Source organism: Microtus ochrogaster, unplaced genomic scaffold, assembly GCF_000317375.1.
Source record: "Microtus ochrogaster isolate Prairie Vole_2 unplaced genomic scaffold, MicOch1.0 UNK51, whole genome shotgun sequence".
Classification (NCBI taxonomy): Eukaryota; Metazoa; Chordata; class Mammalia; order Rodentia; family Cricetidae; genus Microtus; species Microtus ochrogaster.
The window spans coordinates 2310107-2324401 of record NW_004949149.1 but is presented as its reverse complement, the minus strand read 5'-3'; the positions used below and the strand labels follow the sequence as shown (position 1 = coordinate 2324401).

General features: G+C 45.2%; 1 protein-coding gene and 1 long non-coding RNA gene across 2 annotated transcripts in view; one reads left to right on the top strand and one right to left on the bottom strand.

The window, feature by feature from the left end:
* The window catches only part of Tbc1d9 (TBC1 domain family member 9), a 113420-nt gene extending 109804 nt beyond the window's left edge, over nucleotides 1-3616 (bottom strand). Inside the window, exon 1 of the mRNA XM_005369548.3 lies at nucleotides 2813-3616. Coding sequence (XP_005369605.1) covers nucleotides 2813-2942 — 130 coding nt within the window. The 5' untranslated portion in view covers nucleotides 2943-3616. The remainder of the gene's footprint in view (nucleotides 1-2812) is intronic.
* LOC113455501 overlaps nucleotides 3564-14295 on the top strand; it is a 73181-nt gene continuing 62449 nt past the window's right edge. The window contains exon 1 of the long non-coding RNA XR_003376602.1: nucleotides 3564-3641. This is a non-coding gene — a long non-coding RNA (uncharacterized LOC113455501). The remainder of the gene's footprint in view (nucleotides 3642-14295) is intronic.

Below are 14295 nucleotides of genomic sequence, written 5' to 3'. Positions count from 1 at the left end.
TGCCTCTGCCTCCTGAGTGCTGGGATTAAAGGCGTGCGCCACCACCACCTGGCTGTGAATTCTTTATAGACTCAACTGCCACAGGCAGTTTTATGTGGGGATACTGGGGATCAAACTCAGGACTTGATGCTACATCCCCAGCCCTAACTTCTTACCAATCACCATGAGGACCATCCGTGGAACATTCCCGGCCAGCTCAAATTGGACAGGTTACCCTTCTGTCTCAATGCTCACTGTATTAAAGTCCTAAGACTATCAAGAAAATCTCCCACAACTGACAACACAGTCTCTCTTCCTGCCTTCACGCACCCATCCTTCGCTTTTCTCAGGTCTTTCAGGGCTGCTTACTTGTAATTTTTCCTCTTTCACAATGCCACCCTAGCCCTGGCGGCCAAGATAAACCAATAGCGCGGTTCTCGCACGAAGAAGACTGTGGTGGCCATTTTCTGTCTGTCACTCCCCTCCCCGTTCCATCCCTAGGAGGCTGATCTCATGGGACCACATCACTGTGGACCACATCCCTGTGCCACTGGCTTCTGTTGGGCATCACTGGATTCTTATAATTCTAGAAGCTGGATGGCAGGGAGAGAGGAACCAGGGCATGTCCATCCTCCTTGCTGTGGTCTGTATTGCAGGAGGCGGCTTCCTCCAGGACGGATTGCCTCCTCCCTGGCTCCAGCATGCATTTCCCTAGTCAAATCATCGCCTGTGTCTTTTAGGCCTCCCTTGCTTTGACTTTCCTCCTCATTGGATGGAAGTTGGACTCTGTGTTAGGCTGGGGCCTTACACAACGGTGACTTTAAATGAATTAATGTGATTGTCTTATCGTCTGTCATCTACCAGGCTGTAAGCATCATGACATTGGAGCTTCTGAAGTTGCCAAAAATCACTTGTTAAATGATTTAGCAATTTAATGAATGAACTCACATTATTACATCAGAGAGGTAATACAACTATTGCAAAGATGTTCCTGCTATGTTTGAGAGAATACCAATTTGTAAGACCAAATATTCTACCACCACTGGTTGACAACAGCTTTTGTTGGCAGGAATGTCTGTACCCTATCCCCCCTCCCCAAGACAATTTCAGTTGTTCCAGAAACAGCATCTGCAAAAGCAGCACGTTCTCAACTTAAAAAGATAGAATTCTATCTTTGTAGACTAAATCATCAATGGCATATTCCAAGTGCCAAGATGCCTGCCGGGCGGTGGTGGCCGCACGCATTTAATCCCAGGGAGTCAGAGGTAGGCGGGCCTCTGTGAGTTCAAGGCCAGCCTGGTCTGCTCGAGCTAGTTCAAGGACAGGCTCCAAAGCTACAGAGAAACCCTGTCTTGAAAACAAAAACAAAAACAAACAAACAAAGATGAGATACCCACTGGACTGCCATTGGAATTCTAAATATTAGAGTATACCAGAGTCTACACAGAAAAAGAGCCTCCACCCTAATTTCCCATCTCCTAGCGTGGGTGACTGGGAGAGATGGATGGTGCATCATGATACAGAAAGTCAAATTCGACAGGGAGCACTTTGTCAGCATTTTGTTGTCCTAGGTTTAAAGGAAGGTGATCTAAGCACATCCCAAAATTATAAAGCAAGTGACACACTAAAATGTACAGCTCAAGGCCTTCTACAAAATGACCCGGGACATTCCAAGTCCAGTTCACTGTCAGAATTTCCATAACATAGTCTAAAACTCTACAGATTTTCTTTAACATGGTTTTTAAAAAGTGCAAAAACCGTAAGATTACTTACAAGTCATTGCTTACACTAGCCAAATATTTAAGACACAGGTATGTTCTACCAGAAAACATGAATTTTAACGTGGAGAAAAACCAGTTTATAAACATACATCTGTGTGTACACTTTAACAAGAACGGTTATGTCACAGCAAGCCATTGTAAGAAGAGCAGTTTACCTAACACTCGGGTTCTGGGACTGTATTGTCTCAACTCCTTAGATGTCAGCAGTCTGTCCCATTTCTGTGGCCTCCTTCCTAGACAGCCACCTATTTCTTTCACTAACTTTTTAGTGATAGTAGAATATTTACTAAAATTGTAGCAACAAAAAGGGAAGGTCCGATATCTCTTGCACAGTAGGAGTTCAGTATTATCTGTAACCTCCCGCGGTGCAAGACTGCGGGGATTAATAAAGCAAGATCTCTCTGATATGCAAATACTGGGATTATGAGTGATTGCTAATTATCTTGGTAACATCTTGTTGAAGGAGTTTAAGAAGTAACTAACTGACTCCTTGAAATGTAGTCATATGGCCAGAAGCAGACAACTTGCTTTGTTTTCTATCTAATCTCGTGTAACAAAAGAATTCCATTTTCCTTATTCATCTTCATAGATCATATGAATATAGGAAATGACCACATCAGCCTCTTAACAGATTGCTTCCCTGGTAACAGAGGGTATTTTACACCTGATTGCTGTGATTGCCCCTAAAGACAGCTGAGTCCAAACGAACCGTCTTCCGTCTCTCTCTTCTCAATACATTCAGCAATATGTTAAGGGGAAGGGGGGTGCAATACGACATTAGATTCTTCAATGATAATGCTACATTCACTCATTGCTATTCTAATCTTAACCCACTTATGAGTCACCAGTACTCAAAGACCCATTTTCTGACAGGGTCAGGAAAGAGGTAATTCTTTTCCTAGTTTGGGAGAAAAAAGAAAAATCACCACTCCATATGCCTTCCAGGCACCCAGGCGGGGCAGGGCGGAAGCCCAGCCCCGGAGACCAGGCGGCGTCCCTGGTGTCCGCAGCCGGGGCCCGGGCGTAGGCTCCCCACAGTGCCCAGTCCTTACCCGCCAATCCGCCGCCGCCTCCCCCGTCGCCCCCGTGGCCCTTCCTCCGTTGCAGAATGAAGTAGGGGTTGGCCCGCTCGGTGATCCACAGCGCGTTGGCTAGCAGCACCTCCTCCGGATTCACCCACATGGTCCCTGTGGCCGCGGGCAGTCGCACAAAGGAGCCCGCACACTGACGCGCACTCCCCGGCACACGCGCGCCCGCCGGGCCGTGGGTGCGGCGGCCGCGATGGCCTTCAGCAGGCGACGGCCCGAGGCGCCCGGCCCGCGAAGAAGACCCAGGGGGCTGCCGGGAATGACGACGAAGGGGTTCGGGAATGAGCAAGAAGCATCCTCCCTGCGGCGCCGCACTCGCCAGGCGCGTAGCCTCGAAGCCGGGCCCGGCCCACGGCGGCGCGAGCGAGCGGCTGGGCTCGGTCGCGGGGGCGGCAGCGTTCAAGGGCGAGCTGGTGCGGGGACCCGAGCCCCCAGGCCGCCGTGGTCTCCAGCTGCCGAGTCCGAGATCACCGCTCGTGGATACTGCGCGTCGGGACGGAGATCTGGAAGGACGCTCCGGACACTGCGAATGAATGACGACAGCTCGGCTCACTCGCTGCGAACCCTGGTGACCGCGGGTGGCTTCGTGCGAGCCCGGTGGGGACCGTCTGTGGAGCGCTGAGCCCCACGCCCATCCCAGCGGGAGGACGCAGTCCGCCCGCGAGAGCCTGCGTGTAGCGTGTGTGTTCAAGGTTGACGATCGACGGGACAGCGCCACCCCTGCCCCGGAAACGTGCGCTCCCAGGTTCCAGACCTGGCTAGAAATCCGAGTCCGAGGTGGACGCAGCCAATGGTTGGTAATGTTTTTGTTTCCTGCATCCTTGGACCAAGTCACGCGCTAAACTTGTCACCGCCGGTGGCCCCTCCCCCTCCATTCCATTGTAATTAAAGTGGCCCGGCTAAATGCATTACATCACTTCTTTCCTTGACCTACAGGGCGTGAGCTATAGCGAAGTTGGAAACGGACCAAAAGCTTAGAGCAACTGATTCTTGCTACAGCTGTTCCTATATCGGGCATTAAGAATTTTGATAGGATCTGGGAGCCTAGGCAGTTTGGATGCTCACCTTACTAGACCTGGATGGAGGTGGGTGGTCCTTGGACTTCCCACTTGGCAGGGAACCCTGATAGCTCTACGGGCTGACAAGGGAGGGGAACTTGATTGGGGGAGGGGGGGGGAAATGGAAGGAGGTGGCGGGGAAGAGACAGAAATCTTTAATAAATAAATAAATAAACGGAAAAAAAAGAATTTTGAGAGGAGATAGTATGGTACAATTCAGATGTTTATCCAAACTTAATGGACATTTTTTTTTTTAAGGAAATTAAACCAGAAACACACAGGCCAGACACCTTCATCCTTGCATGCACGGAATCCCTTGTGGTCTTGGCTCATCTGCTTGCATACCTGATGCGACTAAGCGGATTCACCCAAGAGATCAGAGAATGTTTTCAGCAAAAGAGGCTTCCCTTCTCAGATGATGGGAGTTTACCAGACTCTGCAATGGCCTTAAACGTTGGCCAATCATGGAACTTCCCTTTTTCCAAATAACTAAACCATTTAAACACATTTGGTGTCGCAATGGTTTAAATGTGTCCTTTCACCCCCAAATTCAGCCACTGTGATAGCATTAATCTGTGGGGCCATTAGAGGTAGTTAGGCCAAGCAGGTTCCCTCCTCAGGGATGGGGTTAAGAGGCTTACAAAGAAAGCAGCGTGCAGGGGTTGGGTTAGTCTGCCTATCAGTGCAAACCTCGGAGCTGGCGTGGAACCTGCAGCAGGTGTGGCTCCCGTGGCTGTAGACTTGCTGACCTTGGCAACCACAAGACATGAATGTCCATCCTTTAAAATTGCCCAGGCTCAGGTATTTCATTAGGACAGCACAGGAGGACTAAGTTTCAGTGTTTCTGACTTCCTGTTGAGGAGTCCTTCAGCTAGCCCAGTGAGCACAACGCCAACCATTCCAATAAGTCTTGCTTCCCAGCCCTGAGGGCACTAAAGGAATGCTTGGCTCTCTTGCCCTGATTCATTTGTTTATTTACATATCTATCTATTGAGGTGTAATCCAGAATGGCCTTGAAATCCAGACACTCTTGGTTCAACCTCTCAGGAAGCACAAACGGGTTTGCTGGGTGGTCTGCCTTCCAGTCTGCCTGGATCCTCGCCTCTGATCTCTTTAGGAAACACTGCACCTTCAGGCCTTTGAAGATGTCCAACACATTTAACACAGACTCAGATGTGTTGCTTTGTAGAAGTAGAATCTTTAAAATACAATAACTGCTGAGGATGGAGACAGTGGGGACAATAAAGGGTCAATTCTTCCTGCCCTGAGAAGAAGATGAACTAAACTGTCTCACAGTTAAGGCGACTGACTTTTTGTCCTCTGTCTCTCGGTTTCCTGTAAATGTAAGCTCTCCCATGGGCACAGTGGAGAGAAAGTCAGCACTTTCTCTCTTATTTAACTAAATAGCTAAGCCACAATAAAGGTCTTTTCCACCATCAATTTCTGCATCCTCCAGAGAAACTAAGATGTTGGGTTATGGACCTGAATAGTAGGCAACAATTTGGTGCTTTCAGCCATAAAATTGACAAGCAAAAGCACGTTTTTGTAAAAACTGTGTTTATATTTTTATATGACTTGCAGTACGTTGAAATGACTCTATAGATATAGTTTCACTTTCTGGAACTAGCATTTTCTTTTCTTCATTTTTTTTTTTTGTTTTGTTTTTCGAAATAGAGTTTCTCTGTGTAGCCCTGGCTATCCTGGAACTTGCTGTAGACCAGACTGGCCTCTAACTCAGAGCTCTGCCTTCCTCTACCTCTCCCCTCTCCCTTGCCCAGTGCTTGGATTAAAGGCTCCTTAATGGCACCATTTGAAGAATCCTTATCCTGATCAAACACACGGCTTGATACCGAGCCTTTACATGCCCTCTCCCCTGCCCAGTGCTTGGATTAAAGGCTCCTTAATGGCACCATTTGAAGAATCCTTATCCTGATCAAACACACGGCTTGACACCGAGCCTTTACATGCCCTGAAGTGTACATTTAGCTTAGTCTTTCTTTAGTCTCTTGGCACCAAAATACTATTTTCTTGTGCAATACACACACTCAGTCATCCTCTCATTCACTTAACAGAATGTCTGTCTCATCTGCTACACCTGTGGCCTGGGCAGACCCTGAACAAAGCACAGACAAGTCTCTGCTTTTGTGATGATTAGGACACAAAATTATTAATAATAATAAGGCAAATTTGCAAAAGAAAGAAAAATGCTTGGAGAACAAAATTGGACCCTGAGCAGAATGAATGCATACACACACACATACACACACGCACACATATGCTACTTTCTAGTTTCTTGGGAGAAATAAGGCATAGCTTATAGACTTTGCAGTAGAAGGACACTTCCCAAAAATGGAGACGTTACAAGGAGTTTGTGGTGATCGCTGGTACCAGGCGCTTAACAGATTTGTTAGCTTCAGAGCCCGAGCGTTGGTGGCCCTAACAAGCTAGACCTGACACCATTCTCTGTTGGTCAATTAAACAGGCAAGAGGCGATGAAGAGAGAAAGGTTTCTCAATATGGCCACAATGGGAACTGGAACAAAGTCGTTTGTTGGCTTATCCTCCTATGCACCGGTCCATCTTCAGGGTCCTGATATGCTATGAGGTTTAGGTGTAGATGAACACAGGAAGTATACATAGCTAAGCATCTCTGGTCAGGGCATGGTCCTTATGGTCATCACTGCCTCTGCTTTCATGTGTCCTGAAGGCAGGTGGATACATACTAAACTGTATGAAATCTATTCCTGAGGCACAAGTGCCTTTCTGGCTGGTACCAGACCGAAGTCAGTCTGCTCCTTCCAGCTCGAGATTTTGGGAAGAATTCTAATTTCCTGGAAGCCATCATTTCAAAAGTATATCATTTAAAGGGGGGGGGGGGACACAAGTGTCTCTTTAGACTACCTTCATTCTGGCCACCATGATTATAATTCTGCTATTTGCACTTTTATTAAAATGTAGCAGACAGAAATAGCTAAATATATCTCAATTAGGAGTGATCCATGGAGGCCCTAACTATTCTGTCGGCTCTGTGAGATGAATGAATCTTTAGCTTCCTATCTGTTGTTAAGTCCAAGCATGTCTCTACTTCACATACAGAGACTATCAGGCAACAGATGTTTAGATAGGGGTCAAAGACGTGTCTGTCTATACTGCCCTGAGCTTTCCTTCTCCTCCACAGATGGAAGATCAACACACTAGGGCCTGGACCCCTGAAAAACCAAGTACTTTACCGATCAATACCAGATTTGACCCAGGTGACTTTGTGGGGGTCATTGACAGTTCATACCCCACCCCTGCAATCCACGGTGGTATATTTTTCTCCTAATCATCTCTTTCCCCAGTAAGTTCTTTGCGTCATCTTCTTGGAATGTTCCCACTCTTGAGAATATCGTGGACACCTAGGCATTATCTTATTTGTACCTGTTCAGCCCCCAAATATACTCATCCTTCATGCTTAGGTCTCCCAGGGGCAAAGGGAATGTGGACATAGGAAACTAGTCTTATTAGCCCTTCATCCCCACCAGTTCCCAGTGTGTGAGGTCAGTAGAGAATTCAGTTCCAGTTACAGCAGAGGTAATTCGCTAGACAGTGGTAAAGGGCTACTTCCTCCCAGAATAAGCCAACTGATGTCCACTGAAGATAACATCTTCCTAAGGACCACACGTTTTAAATTGCCAGGTCTTCCTTGCCGGCCTGGAAGGATGGTAGCTCTAGCAGGCTCCCTGGGATTTCTCCTGTCTAGAGCCAGACGTGTGGCCACTTGGCACAGAAAAGACTAGTGTGGTGGAGATCTGAGCCTTTGTAGTGGCTTTGATGTTGGATATAGGATTCCTAACAGTGGATCCAAGATGCTAGAACATCTGGAAAAACTGGATCGATCAGTCATCACACTGGCAGTTCTGCAATTAACACAGCTCATTCATGACACAGAAGCCACTTTTTTCTTCCAGTTTTAAGTGGCTGAACAGACAGATCTACAGCCAGGACCATCCTCACAGACAGGGTTGAAGGAGGAAGGAAAGTTGTCAAACTTACTCTGTTGTATAACTGTGGTACCATCCATCCATCCATCCACCCATCCATCCATCCACCCATCCATTCACTTGCTCGTTCATTCTGCTTTTGAATTCTGAGATGCCCTGGAAATTAGAAAATGAATGTAACATCATTTCTTTCCATAACAGTCACTTGGGGCAGACCACCTTAAATAGAGACATCTGTATTCATTGAAGGAAGGAAAGAAGTTTCTTCAGGGGACACCTGAAGTGCAGAATGAGCAGAGATGTAGGCAGAAGTTTCTGTTCTGTAAGCGGCTCCCAAGTAACCACACAGAGGCTTAATATCAATTGTAAATGCTCAGCCAATAGCTCAGGCTTATTACTAGCTAACTCTTACACTTAAATTAGCCTTTATTGTTGCCACATGGCTTGATACCTTTTTGCAGTATGTCATGGCCATCTTGCTTCTCTCTGCTTCTGCTTGTGACTCCTCCTTTTCCTTCCCAGCATTCTCAGTTTGGCTCTCCTGCCTAGCCTTATCCTGTTCAGTTATTAGCCAGTCAGTTTCTTTATTAAACCAATCACAGTGACATACGTTCTCACAGTGTAAAGGAATATTCCACACAGATATATTTTCTGGTTAATTATTTGTTGTAACATGCGGGGGCTGGCTTGTTTGTTTGTTGGGGGTTTTGTCCCGCCTGGTACCCCACTACTGTTTAGTCCCAAAGAAAATCACACAAAGATCTCTATAAGTTATAAAGCTGATTGGCCCATTAGCTCTAGCCTCTTACTGGCTAACTCTCACATCTTGATTAACCCATTTTTCTGATCTATGTTAGCCATGTGGCTCAGTACCTTTTTTCAGTGGGTCAGCTCACATCCTGCTGCTTCTGTGGTCTGGGAAGGAGTGGGAGGAATCAACTTCCTCCTTCCCAGAATTCTCCTGTTCTCATTACATCATTTCTACTTCCTGATTTGTTTTCCTGCCTATATTTCCTACCTGGCCAATCAGCGTTTATTTATAACATGATTGACAGAATACAGACAATTCTCCTGCACCAATTTGTCACTAAAGAGAGCAAGCATTGATAGTTGAAAAAGAGTGAAAAGGCAATGCCACAGGTATTCTAAAAGCAGATAACAAATGCTTTCCCAGACTTAGCATTTGTGAGTCTGTAGATGGCCAACAAAGATGTGTTTGCATAACTACTGGATTTTTAAAGTTCAACTAGTTTCCTGGATTTAGAGAGAAAAAGACCCCAAGAAACCCTGGTTACTGTTACACTGAGTGTTCTGGTTAGCGTTTATCATCAACTAAAACATACAGAGGGAAACTCAATGGAAGAATTGTTCAAATTAGACTGGCCTGTGGTCATATCTCTAAGAGATTGTCTCTATTGATGGCTGATATGGGAAGGCCTAGCTTACTGTGGGCGGGAACATTCCCAGGCAGTAGATCCTGCATGAGTTCTGCCCTGGCTTCCCTCAATGACTGCTTCCTAGAAGCATAAACCAAAACAAACCCTTTCTTCCCCAAGTGGCTTTTGGCCATCATGTTTATCACAGCAGCAGAAATAAAACTACAACATGGGATTCTTCATTTTATACACAAGGGAATTATGGCCCCTGAAAAGCAAAGACTTAAACAGGGCCATCTGATGTACGATTAGCTACTTTTGCCTTACCATAACAAAACAATGGACACAAACACTTAAAAGAGAAATGGTTTATTTCGGCCTGGGGTTTCAGCCCAAGGTTGCTTGGCTCCATGTACCTGGATATATCATGGCAGCAGAAGCCTGTGGCATAGGGTTGATGTTCACTTTATGGTTGATCAGGAAGCACAAGGAGCTAGATAGGACATGGTCAGGGATCTGTTCCTAAAGTCCCAGTGACTTATGTCCCAATGACATACTTCCTGTAACTGGTTTCTGCTTCTCTACTTTCCAGAATCTGTCCAAAATAGCACAAGCAGCTTGAATCCTAAGAGCCTGAAATTCTCCCTTCGCCACACCCTACCAATTATATTTCTATATTTCTCTTATAAACCATATCCTCTATCCATACTTTCATGGCCTTAACTTGTCATCGTGATGTAGATGTTAAGACTGATCATAGCTGAGTCGCACACTTGCCCAGCTGAGGATGGCGGCAGACGGTTGGGGTCAGTGTATGGAGGACAGCTGTGGATCCCAAAGATGCGAGGAGCAAGATGATCGAGCCACATAATTATGGCCAAATTAATTGAAGCAAGCAATTAATTAAAGCTAGCTTTTTCATTCATGTACATGGGATGTCTCCCCCTAAAGGCAGGTTCAAGAGGTCAGTATTGGATGTGACAAAGGCAAGGGTTTTATAGCTCAGGGGTAGGGACTTTCCAAATGGCAGATTTGGTGAGTAAAATAGGTGGGGTTACAGGAGTTAGTCCCTCTTGAATCAAAGACATGGTTGCAAGGTGGTGGTAACAAGGTAGTCACAGCAAAGCGGCCATAACAAGTTTTTGAAACAAAGGTAGGGCTGCAAGATGGTTATAATAACTTTTTGCAACAAAGGCATGAGCAGTACAGAACCATTCGTAGTTAAGGTTACAGGTGGGGCATAGCCCAAATCTTTGAGAAACAGAGGCTTAATCATAAACAGGAATAGCCTAGTTTGTCTTTATTATAAGATGGCTTTTAGGTCTAAGATGGAGGCAGACTGGTTCATCACAACCAAGGTAAATCAGAGTTGATGTAAGAGATCTCTATGGCCCGCACTAGCAGTGGTCTTTGGAGTACTACTGTCTCCTCTTGAGTGCACTTGGTACTGCATGAAAAGAATGGATTTTATTTCATTTCCTTCTAATATTCAATGGGTTGACTTTTTGATAATTAGGGTCAATCCTTCTTTAATTATCTATACCTATAAAAAGATGAGAAAATGGAAGAAAAAGGAGCCACCACCAGGCATAATTGACACAGCGATTTAGGGGAGGTTGAGGCAGGTTGAGGAGAAGGTATGTAGATCTTGAGTCAATGCCAGCCTGGAGAGTTGGAAACATAGAGACACCCTGTTTCAGATGAGAGGAAAATATCTAGTGCTCCCTAAACTAATTTTGTAAAAAGAAATATTATTTTTATTGATTTTTGACATAAAATACTTTTATTCACAGATACATATTTTTATAAAAGAAGATGCCAAGTTTTATATAGCCACCTACATCTTAATCAAGTTTGCAGGGGGAAATTCGATAGTTTAACTTTCTCTGTGGAGTGAGATAACTTGGTTATGTTGTAAAAAATCATACCGAGAACAACCTCAATACAGAACTCCTGTATTCTTCTTGAATTTCAGCTCTTCCAAACATTTTTACGGTATGTTTAACTAAAAAGGAAAATAAAGTTTTAAAAAGCCAACAAACAAACAAACTAACTAACTAAAAATATCCCCTGAACAATAACCAACAAAATCAGGTTTGGTGGTGCTAACCCTAATCCCATGCTCAGGAGGCATTTGGATCCCAGTGAGATGGAGACCAGCCCGGTCTAACAGGATAGCCAGGGTTACATAGTGAGTCCCTGTTCAACAAACAAAGCAAGAATAAGAACCCTGCTCCCAACAACAACAACTAAACCAAAACAAACAAATGAGTAAACAATACCAACATAAAATCACCAACTGCTGCTTCTGGTAAAACCCTGTAATTCCCAGCTAACTCATTTTTAAAGAAAAGAGACAAAACTCTTGATTTCTAGCTTTTCAGAGTTTTCCAACAAGATTACAAATTCTAGAGTGGTCTGTGAATGGAGGCTCTCAAGTCTTTGAAGAAACTTTAGGTGTGAGACTTAACTCAGTCCCTGGAGAAACTCCCTGAGGCCAGGTGTGCAGATAGATTGCTGGGCGATCTTTAGCAGGACTATGGCAAAGACAAAGAAACAGACAAAAGACAGCTCCATTTTTGTTTGTCCCGAGAGCTAGAACACTGGCTCTAAACTCTTCCCCACAGTGTTTGCTTTTGAGGATGTCCAGCCTGGAAGATGTCTCTTGTGGACCTAAATAGACATTTTCATCCCACAGCTGAGCCAGAGAGGCTGCTGGTCACCTCGTCGCTGGCAGTCGTGAAACACACTCTTCCATACAAAGAGGATGTGTGGAATCACACTGATTTCTCTTTCAGTGAAAATTCAGTTCACTTGGAGTGCCATTGACTCCATCAACGTGACAGTCCATCTCCGAGTCAGACTTCTCTAAACATTGACTTCTCTTCATCCCCTTATACAGAGGCAGACCCCACTCATCTATGACACCCCTCCAAAATTCCTTTTCCCAAAGTTGGGCGTTTAGACAAAAGTCAGCATTTTCTCCAGGCCTTGAAGAAAGTTCCTACTTGCTAAAAGGAATTATTCTGCCCACCCCTGGCAAAGAGACTCATAATTCTTCATTAACATAAGCCTGTGGGGTTATTGGCAGGTCTCTGGCTCCTCAGACTCGACTCACAAGCTGCCTTCCTCCAAGGACCCGTTTCCCCTACAATCCAGGAGATTTTTCTCTTTCTCTGCTTTTCTCTGACAGCCTTGGCAGTTTGGAATAAACTTTTCCGTTTCCACCCACGGGGTGGTTATTTTCGTTTCTTTACTGCACCCGTTTTTCATTCGATGTAGAGAATACTGAAGAGGGAGCCACACACAGAGCCTGGAAATCAGCATCCAGAAACTGTGGCCCCCGGATTTTCACCCGAAATCTCAATGAAGACGCTTACTGAAGGAAATGAGTAGCTCAGATGCTCCAGGGGATCAGATGCTCCAGTAGCTCAGATGCTCCAGGGGATCAGAAGCTCCAGTAGCTCAGATGCTCCAGGGGATCAGATGCTCCAGGGGAACAGATGCTCCAGTAGCTCAGATGCTCCAGGGGATCAGAAGTTCCAGTAGCTCAGATGCTCCAGCAGCTCAGATGTTCCGGGGGATTAGAAGCTCCAGTAGCTCAAATGCTCCAGGGGATCAGATGCTCCAGGGGAACAGATGCTCCAGTAGATCAGATGCTCCAGGGGATCAGATGCTCCAGTAGATCAGATGCTCCACTGGATCAGATGCTCCTCTGGGTCACAGTTCTAGTTGGAGGTGGTGGAGTCAGATAGGGCTGTAATCGCTTAGAAATGGCATTCTATTAAGTAATACACAGGGATTTTAAAGGTTCTTGTTTTTTATTTTGTTTTCGAGACAGAGTTTCTCTGTCTCGCCCTGACTACCTGGAACTCGTTCTGTAGACCAGGCTGGCCATAACCCAGAGATCTGCCTGCCCTGTCTCCCTACTGCATGCACCTCTATGCCCAACTAAGCAGGTTTTTTTTTTTTTTTAGGCTGTGTTAGAACCACTTGAGATTATTCCAGATCATATGTAGATCTTAGTGGTACCCGAAACAATCAATCCCCAGCATTCTAAGTGAATGTGTGTGTGTTTGTTGTGTGTGTGTTTCTGTACATCTCATGAACTATTTTATAAAGTATGCACTTCTAATTGATGTTTTCATTTATGTTAAGTTTTATTTTTATTTTTATTTTATTTATTTATTTATTTATTTATTTTGGTTTTTTCGAGACAGGGTTTCTCTGTGGTTTTGGAGCCTGTCCTGGAACTAGCTCTTATAGACCAGGCTGGTCTCGAACTCACAGAGATCCGCCTGCCTCTGCCTCCCGAGTTCTGGGATTAAATTATGTTAAGTTTTAAACCACACAAACAAATCATGCTAATTCTACAAAGTTAGACAATACAGATAAGCCACAAGGAAAGATTTAATACATGTATGTGCATGATGGTTTTCTTTTCAAACAGAAATGCCAGGAGGCCATGGCAGAGGGTTGCTGAATGTTCAAGGTCAGTTTAGGCTAGAGTGCCCCGTCCAAAATATAAATAAATAAATAAATATTTTACATAAAATTCTGCAATTCACCTTTATTCTGTAGCACTCTTGTGACTATATTTCAAGACTTTAAAGTATAAATATGAGCATATACACATATCATTGTTCATACCGATAACATTGTTTAATCATATGACATTGCGGTACCTGTGTAGCAGGCTGCTGGTGTTGTTATGCCGTCTCATGAAGGCATTCCTAAGAATACTTTAAGTACTAAAACTATCTTGAGTGAAGCTGGTCCCTGAGCTGAAGGTTAATGGCCAGATGGTGAATTGCTGTCTCCCGCGTCTACTCACAGGTACCCAGCCTTCTTGTTCCAGCCCTCCAGAGCTGCGCTCCTCTGTGCCTCCCAGCTGAGGGCTTTTCTTGCCCTTAGAAACTCTATAACCGCCGGGCGGTGGTGGCTCACGCCTTTAATCCCTGCACTCGGGAGGCAGAGGCAGGCGGATCTCTGTGAGTTCGAGACCAGCCTGGTCTACAGAGCTAGTTCCAG